This window comes from Triplophysa dalaica, chromosome 16 (genome assembly GCF_015846415.1).
Source record: "Triplophysa dalaica isolate WHDGS20190420 chromosome 16, ASM1584641v1, whole genome shotgun sequence".
Classification (NCBI taxonomy): Eukaryota; Metazoa; Chordata; class Actinopteri; order Cypriniformes; family Nemacheilidae; genus Triplophysa; species Triplophysa dalaica.
This window is the reverse complement of record NC_079557.1, coordinates 10300669-10310303: the sequence shown is the minus strand read 5'-3', so window position 1 is coordinate 10310303 and position 9635 is coordinate 10300669. Positions and strand designations below refer to the sequence as shown.

General features: G+C 36.8%; 1 protein-coding gene across 1 annotated transcript; it reads right to left on the bottom strand.

Moving 5' to 3' along the window:
• Positions 1-1670: 1670 nt before the first annotated feature.
• On the bottom strand, positions 1671-6665 carry adrb2a (adrenoceptor beta 2, surface a). Its single transcript, XM_056769305.1, is given in 3 exon segments — positions 1671-5276; positions 5279-6290; positions 6478-6665. Coding segments are annotated over 2 exon segments (1206 nt in total). The 5' UTR covers positions 6288-6290; positions 6478-6665; the 3' UTR covers positions 1671-5079.
• Between the last annotated feature and the right edge of the window lie 2970 nt (positions 6666-9635).

The window sequence follows — 9635 nt, the reverse complement described above, 5'->3', positions numbered from 1 at the left end:
TGGCACAGGCAGTGATAAAGACTTTAGGGGGAGCCAATTGATGCATCAGTTTTATTTGTGGTGGAGGGCCAAGAATGATTTAATAACAGAGACATGCTTCTTATAGCTTAGCGGAGGCTCAAGTCTAATTGAAGTAGATTATCAGATCAGTTTGAAGAGCACTCATGAATAACAAAAACAGGCTCTTGTTCAGTGGTTCTAAATCACATTTAATAACTAGAGCGTTTTTAAGATGGGTCAGGTCTTGTGTCTTTATGAAATCTTCTCACAGTGAGATAAAATGGTTTATTTAGTGGAGTGAGGGTCAAAGGCGTTCAGGAAGCTTACAACTGTTTGTTTTTCAGACTACTGATGTTTAGTGAGGTGGGGCTTTTTTCAATTGGCCATCTGTTTTTTTTTCTTCTTTGATGGTTTAAAGATTAAAAGAACTTTTATATTTTTGTATTCACTATGCAATACAGTAGGAAATAGGCAGAACAAAGAGTTATAGGGTAATGCAAAATGCGACGAAACAGATCTAAAATTAAGCTAAATCATATTCAGCTCAGTTACACTTTTGTCATATTTTAAACGTTTGCATAAACAACATAAACAAATGCAATCTATGTGGTCCAAACTTAACTTTCAGCAGACCTCCAAAAATAATCTTTTACTGTTTTTATTTAATTTAATATTATTAATATACAAAATTAAGATAAATTAAATACACAATTAATTGTTACATTATTAACCAAACACAGACCGGAAGTTATCTCCGGAGAAGACGCACGCATCCGAGGAAACCGTCTATAGGTTTTGTCTACATTCTGCTTATATTTATCTCAATCATCTTCATTTTGGTGCACCTTTTCACCATTACTAATGGGGCCGCAGGGAAAAACCTTCCCATATTTTCCTCCTTGTCATTTTATGTAGGTCCACTGTCTAATCTCCTGTCCATTTAAAGTCCATTTATTTTTCCTACAGTATGTCACACCAGATGTAGGCTTTCAACCAATGGAACACTTATTATAATAACATTGTGAATCATTAGCCTTTTAATGCATGCACTATGCAATTCCACTCTTTCTATATAAAGCGTTTTTTTGCAAGGCTTGGGCGAAGAACCTAGACATTAATATAGCTCTTAATTTACTGTATCCTAGCGGCACTTTGGTTTTGGTTATGAGGTGAATGAGAATGAATTCTAATGGAATCTCAGAGTAATAAGCCTTCGGTCGGAATGGAAACATTTTACAATATCACAGTCTATTCCAATCACATGCTGCAGGGGCTGATTCCCAGACTGAAATAGAAATGACTCGGTTGCAGCAATGCATGCAAACGATAAAGTTCAATTCTTAAGGGGATGTTTGCTACGCGGGCACAGATGGACACAAATCATACTTGTGATGAACGGATTGATTTACTTTTGCACGGTGAGGGCATTGCCTTCTAATGCCACATGCTGTGCAAAGAAGAGGCCTCTTGAGAGCTGAATCTTATATCCCTGTAGTAATGTTAAAACCTTGTTAAATGATTTATACAAGTAGTGGGCCTTTACACATTCATATGCACGGGTTGAAAAATGCATTTTTAAATGTGCTTTCATAAGGAGCATGAATTTTTTGTTTGTTTCAAAGACATTTCGAGAAGTGCTTTCATTCACACATCAAAAATGATCCATCACATGATTTAAATACACCATTTATTACAGAATACAAATGACATGACACTTGTATTTTATAAATACTAATAAACAACAAATATAATTCCACATGTTCCAAAAAACAGTGGTAAATCTTGTGCGACAGTAGCTTAAAGGGATCTAAGTAAACATCAAACTGGTACAGCGTTATATACACATGCCATAAATTAAAAGGTAACTTTAAGCCATTGAGCGTTAATGTGCCTTTGTGTATTCACAGAGTTTTTAAACTGGTTCTGTCATTAAAGCAATATTAAGATTTGACATCACATCTGCATGCATCAGTGAGAGGCTGTCCACATTGTGTCTGTACTCTCAAATGTGTCAACGTATCTCCTTCAAGGTGAATTACAGCAAAACACATTTTCCGAAGTGGCACTGAAGATTTATCAGAACATAACCAGGCACAGACGCAACTTCATTTTTTGATTTTGTTGACTAAAGTGACATCTCACAAAACCAGTTGTTTTTTTTCAATTGCAAATGACATTTCAGAAATAATAGTTATTACATTTAATTTGGGCCAGTGTTTTTAACATAGCAGTCACAGAGAGGGGCTGGGGCACCCTTTTGGCAATTTTGGACATATGGACTTTTCAGGTGAAAAGTTCATCAACGTACTTAACTTTTCAGGTGTAAAATATTCAGTTTAAAGAAATTGTGCACATTTAATGCTAGGACGAACATCAATATGATGTGTATATAGCCCATATGATGCTACTGATACTTTACAGCATCATTAATGTGTTGAGACACGATTCAGAAGCCCCAGAACATTCTTTAATTACTAAATTTAAGGTGCAATTCATGACTCTTAAAGGGACAGGTCACCTAAAAATGAAAAGTCTTTCATCATTTATTCCCCGTCATGTGGATGTAAACCCTTTAATCTTTCTTCTGTGGAACAAAAAAGAAGATATTTTAAGAAATGTCTCGTAAAATGGGAGTCTATGGGGGCTGATGTTGTTTGTTTATGTTCTTCAAAATATCTTCTTTCGTGTTCTGCAGAAGAAATAAGGCATACAGGTTTGGATTGACATGAGGGTGAATAAATTATGAAGAATGAAAATTTTTGGTTGAACGGTCCCTTTAACATGCCAATTAACTGGAAAACATGTCTTACAGAAAGACATTGATATTTGTAAACTTGACCGAAGCATGTCCACAGACATGATGAATTCATATAAATTACTAACACAACAGTATGTTACATTGCTACAGTCATGGCAAAGATTGCACAAATATTTCAATAGGGACGATTTGGCACAAGATGACACAGGCGATTAATGTGAGCTACCTGCAGAGAAACACTTTACCAGAAGAGTGCACTGTTAACAAATCGAATCACACCAAGAACAATGACACACACACATGTACATGTTCATTTGTTAGGTACTGTTTCTTAAGGAACAGTAATAAAGTGATAACTGTGGTCTTTGAAAGATTAGATGTATATTGATAGGGTGTTAGCAAAGCTATTTTTAAACTCCACTAGATGTTCTGCACATTGGTGTAATGTTTCCATAAAGCAGATTTTGTTATCACAACATTGTAGCATTCAAAGCATTTTGCTCGGCACACACAAAACATGCTAAAGCAAACAAGAACACAAAGCCACGACTGATACAAGAAAGATGTCACAGTTTCAACGGCGTAAGCAAGCAGCACAGTAACAAAGAACCACTTGCCCTAAAATGATTAGTTCACAAACACTGACAAGTATTGAAACTATTCACCGCTCTTAAAGGATTTGATGTGCATGGAACATTGGATTAAACACCTAGGTCAGAATTTCGAGTCAGGGGGGTTCGATGCGTTGAACTGCATGCATTAGCAGGAACCTAATATTGCTTGCAGACAGGAAACGTAATACATCCTAATTTATTTATCTTTCTAGATAACGTTTTTGGTAGGGAGTCATGTAATGTCTTTTGATAAACACCAAATCTGAAGTATTTATATGGTGGCTTGACGGACTAAAAATGTTAAAAACATTCCCAGGGTGAATAGCAAAGATCTGGCAACGAGACCCAAAATGACAGGCAGATCAAAACAGGCCACCGGAGAAGTTCTGTTATCGTATATGCATATAACCGAGAGATTTGTGTTTATATTGTACGTAGTTAAAATACTGCAAAAAGAAATGAAGTGGTGATGTATAGCGACTTCCTTCTAAGGACGTTAAGCTTTAGCAGTCACAAGACTGTGAGACTAAATCATACACCCCTCCAAAAAAAAAAACAGTTTCCTGAAACAAGCTGGTGTGAACATTCACAAATTCTTCCTCTTTTGCTGTGGCAAGAGGTGCTTCCGCTTGGGTTATCATTAATTTTATTTTCTAGATTGTGTGATAATGTATGTATCTATTATATTCAAACAGAATTAAAAGAGCTGTGGCAAGAAATAGATTTGGAGTCATTTTGGGGTTTTATTGCATTGCAGAATGTATCAGTTGAAATGACCTAAAGTAAAACTGGCTCTTTGTGAGTGCTATATCCCAGAAGTATAAAAAGATCCTTTGTTTAATGAAAGTGGTATTAAAACAGATCACGAGAATGATCTCAGACTAAGAAATTGTACTTCAGTTCAAATGATGTTTGGAGGAATGTTTGCCAAGTTGCATTAACTCTAGGGATGGAAAGTGCTAAATGCCTGCATCAAAAATGTATGATGTATTTCTTCTTGTAGAGAAGTAGTTTTGTTGAATTATTTTATCTGGGAACATTTTTGCTTAACAAAAACTGAATTGGTAATAATTATTATTCATTAATTAAATATTTTTTGCTGCTGTTTGATTTCTGCTTTCAGGTTTTTGTGTAAACTACCATTAAAGGGACAGTTCACCCAAAAATATAAATTCTATCATAATTTGTTCCAAATCTGTAACTTGTAACCAAAACAGTTTTTGGACCCCATTGACTACAATATTAGCAAAATAACAATGCTTGTAAAAAGTGCCCCAGAACTGTTGCTTTCCTACATTCTTCGAAATATCTTCTTTTGTGTTCAACAGATCTCAGAAAAAAGCAGTTTTTCCAAATATGGTAGTCAATGATGGGCTAAGAACTGTTTGGTTACGTTCATTCTTCTAAGTATCTTTCTACATATTTATACAGATTTGGAACGACTTGAGGGTGTGTAAATGATGACAGAACTTTCATTGTAGGGAGAACTGTCCCTTTAAGTTCATGGTAAAATGATCCGACAGAGCAAGTGAAATAGAAAACGATACATTATGAGGTAGATGAGAAAAATAACTCTTTTTTACACAAACTCTTATAACATGCTCCCATATCTGCCAACTTACCATAGGAGGCGTAACGTGTCTTTAAGCGACATTATGAGGAGCACAGTGGAATGTGTCAGGACTTGCCATGTGAATTTCAAGACACTTAGTTTTTACTGCAGTTCCCATTCGAGTCTGTTCTGTCCAACTGTTTCTCTGAGTTCCCCTCCGCTGGCTCACTGTCCTCTGAACTGCCTTTACTCCGTCCTTTGTGGTCACTTTGCCAGCTATGCCCACTGTATTTATATCCATTGACCGACCTTGCGTTAGGGCAGAGTGACCTATTGAGAGACAGGATCTCCTAAAAGCATACCTGAACTCTGGGCTCCTACAGTAGATGAGTGGATTGAAGGCTGAGTTAGCATAGCCAATCCAGTTTAAAATTTTGTAAATCATATCGATGTTGTTTATCGGAAGGACTGCTTCCACCACATTTAGTACAAAGAATGGCAGCCAACACAGTGTAAAGATGCCCATGATGATGCCCAGGGTCTTCAAAGCCTTATGTTCCTTCAGGCAGAATTTGGGCTTCTTGACGGTTCTCACTTCACATTGGCCGCCCATGGCACCTTCGTCGCTTGACCGCTTTTTTCCATTTTTAACATGGAATCTGCCTTCAGTTTTGTTGATCTTCTTCAGCTGCTTTCTCGCCTCCTGAAAGACACGGCTGTAGACGAAAACCATGATGACCAGTGGGATGTAGAAGGAGATGATGGATGAGGAGATGGCGTAGGTGGAATTGATGTCAAATTCGCAGCACAAGGTGTTATTAAGGCGATTTTTCGCTTCTGTTGTGGTAGATAACCCCCAATCCATAAAAATAGGCAAGAAGGAAGTCAGCCCGGCGATGACCCACACTAGGAGCACCATCACCCGAGCCCTGCACTTTGTCAGCATGGACTGGTAGCGGAAGGGTGAAGTGATAGCGAGGTAGCGATCCAGAGCGATGACACATAGTGTCTCGATACTGGCGGTGACACATAAAACATCTGTGGCTGTCCAAAACTTACAAAAAATAGAGCCAAAGTACCACTTTTTTTCAATAATGTAAATAGCACCAAAAGGCACCACTATTAATCCCATGACCAGGTCAGCGCACGCCAGTGACGTAATAAAGCAGTTAGTGACATTCTGAAGCCGTTGGAAGCGGGCGATGGCTGTAATCACCAACACGTTGCCAAAGACAATAATCAGGACCAGTAGAGACATGACAGTGCCCAGCACCACCTGTTCTTTGTTGATGCCTAAGTCTGATTCTGAGGAGTTTGAACCAGTTGAGTTGTTTGCACATACAAGAGACGTTTCGCTGCCCATGATCTGACAGAGTTAAAATAAAATACACAGAGTTCAGAGAAAACATGAACAGAGCATAATATTCTTTAAGTGATACTGTATAGGCTAACAAAAGTAAGTCAACAAGTGTTAGTCTGCACAAGCAATGTAAGTATTTGAATAAATAGTATTATTAAAAAAAACAATACATTTTGTACATTTTTGTACAAACCTTCAAAGTCTTCCACCTTCACTTCTCCCATGCAAAGTTTTATGTTCTTTTTATATGCCTATAGGGCTCCTCTGAACAAGTAGATTCCCCTTCATTATGTCTTTCAGTGCTTTCTCGCTCTTTCTTTTTCTTTCGCTTCCTCTATATCACTACGGCACCTCTCTCACACACACAGCTGTTACTCTGCTGAGCTGTTTTACGTTGAATGTGACTCCCAGGCTATTTGTCAGAGCCCTTATAACATTCTGAGATGACATCACAACTGACTCCCAGCCAATGAGCTGCCTGGGCAGGAGAGTGAGGTTAAAGCTGCGCTGTATTTATGCTGACTCCTATACAGGTCTAAAAACACAAACAGTGAGACTCTTCATTTTTTTCTTATTTGTTTATGTTCCTATTTGATAATTAATAAAGCTCATAAATCAAACTTAAAAGCATGCAAGGAATTGGTGCATTAAAAGTAAAATACCAGTATTTTAGCTTTAGTTTGTGAATTTTGGCAAACCCTTACACAATTTCTAGGTAATGTTGTTATTAGTTGTATTGCCAGCTCTTAAATGCTGTAATAAGTAAAAGATGTGGATGTGAGTAGAATCAGGTGAATCATCTGTTTGCTGTCCTAACAACACTGAAATCCTTTAGAAGTCAAAATTAATTCAAACAGGTCCTTCAAAAGCCAGGGACTTATGCCAGAATTATTTAAACACTAGTTAGGAATCAATCCCTATTTATTTGGATTTGAGCCAAATTAATGGAATGAACTGTTCTGCTAAAGTGCTTTTTTTGCTAAACATATTTTCACAAATAACTTTTCGAATGATTTGAGGTCTTAAATGAACAGTTCACCCAGAAATGAAAATTATGTTTTCATTTACTCACCCTCAAGGTGAACTAATGTCTTTGTTCTGAAATTTGGGAGAATGCTTGTAACCAAACAGTTCTTGGCTTCCATTGACTTCTATAGTAGGAAAAAAATGCTTTATACATTTCTTTGTTCTGTTGAACACAAAAAAATATTTTAAAGAATGTAGCAAAGTAAAGAGTTCTGGGTTTGAATTCCATAGTCATTTTTCCTACTATGGTCAATGGTGGCCAAAAGCTGTTTGGTTTTAGGCATTTTTTTATGTCCAGAATAATTGCCATCTTTACAAAGCATCATACAAAGTGAAGCCAGTGAAGGCTCTCTGATGGTCATGGAATGCTTAGAGCGGTACAGCAAAAGTTTGCATGCTAAATGTACTTTGCAGTGTTTTGAAAACTCCAACATAATCTTTTATTAAATATGACCAAACATTAATTACAAGTTTTCCTTTTGTCATCTTGCACAGAAACTAGCTGCTCTCACCATTAAATTACATGCAAAGCATGCTGGGAGTTAGAACTCCCCTGCCTAGTTTCTCAATTAAAATTATTTATGCAGTCAAAGGGCTGCATACAATGGGTTACATACATTTTGGGTGTATTGTACACAATCAAATTAAGCTGTTACAAAATGTTCAAAAACAAGTCAATAAGTTCACAAATAATTTTACTTCACAAAAAGGTTGGGAATAGCCAAAATCCAGATTTATTGCCTTAAGCAACTGGACATTGAGTACATAATCAGGGCTTAACTGTAGTTTTGTAAGGCCCCTGAGCACTCTCTTAAATACACACTTTAAGAGACAGCAGGGATTTCACCATCAAGGTAAAAATATGAATCGCAGTTTTGGTAGGATAACTTTGACAGTTTATAGGGATAGTTCGCACAAAAATTAATTATTCTTATTATTTACTCACCCCTTTGTCATTTCAAACCTGAATGCTGGCAGAACTTTCTGCAGAAAAAAAAAGATAAATGTTGGTATACAGTTAATAGCCTATGCATATCAAGTACAGTATGTGGCCACATGGACAGACATGTGTCGAACACATGTTACCCTTATCTTTGTCTGCAAGATAACCAATATTGAAATTCTGTTGTTGTTAAGTTTTGTTAGAAAAGCGTAGACATTTAAATTAAAGAAACAACCAGGAACTCTGTCAAGAGATGTAGATCTGTCTTTCCTGTCCATATCAAACATACTGTTTTACATGTCAAATTATGTGGCCACAGAGACAGACGTGGGTCTGAACAAACAAATATTTACAATCCCCAAAATGTGTATATCCTGTTTCGGACAGTTTCGGTTGTGTTTCGATTGTGGATATGTTTTTAACACTGATTTGGAGAATGATAAATAAAAACACACAAAAGTATATGTAAGATAGATAGGACAAATTCACATAGGGATTTCTGTTTTTATTAATACAGACTACAGAATATGTAGAGGTCCTTATAAGTCTTAAATGAAGATCTTTTTTAAGTCTGTATGTCATTTTTGGGAATCTGTGGCCTTATTATTATAACACTTGGCTTTGTTCCCTTATAAGTATAGTTGAGTAAACTTACACAACCTCAGTTCACTAATCTGCATGTGGATAGGTTCATATAAATCTGCTGTTTACTTTCTTTTTATCTTCAATCTCCCAGACGTAAAAAAATTCCAACACCCCCATCATAGGGAAATCCAAAGATGCTGCCAATGTTATAAAGGGCACTGTTGAAAAAAGAGTAATGCTGAAAAATGCTCTGGAGAAATGGCCATCCGTGAATACTGAAGTGGATGCTTTGGTTTTCAAATTGTCTGTAATTGGCACTGTAGCTTGGTTCATATTGGCTCAAGATCAAAGGCACTGTGTCTGACTGTAGGCGTGTGTATCTATGCCTCGGTCATCTGACTGTGGGAGCTGAACTCCTCCGAGAAATGAGGGGGCGTGTGGATGTGTCTTACGGGAGGGAGGTTGTTTGTTAAACCAGAATTACCACTGCAACTATCATCTGCCTCATGGGTTAGACACTTATAGGTGTGGAGACTCTCTTGTGCTTTAAAAAAATGTATGACGACAGGTGACCTCATTTGCCACAGCTTCAGATCATCCAATCATACATTTTGTTTCTTTTTATTTGGTCAGTTCAATAACCAAGCGTTCTGGTTTTAGGCTGTTGTATTTGATGAGTTTAATTTAAAAATGTTCAAAAATCATGTTTTTTATTATGTTATCATGTTTTTAATGTGTTTTATTGAGTTTTATACGATTTAGTATGGCTTAAATCAAAACAAACCAATTCCAGTTTG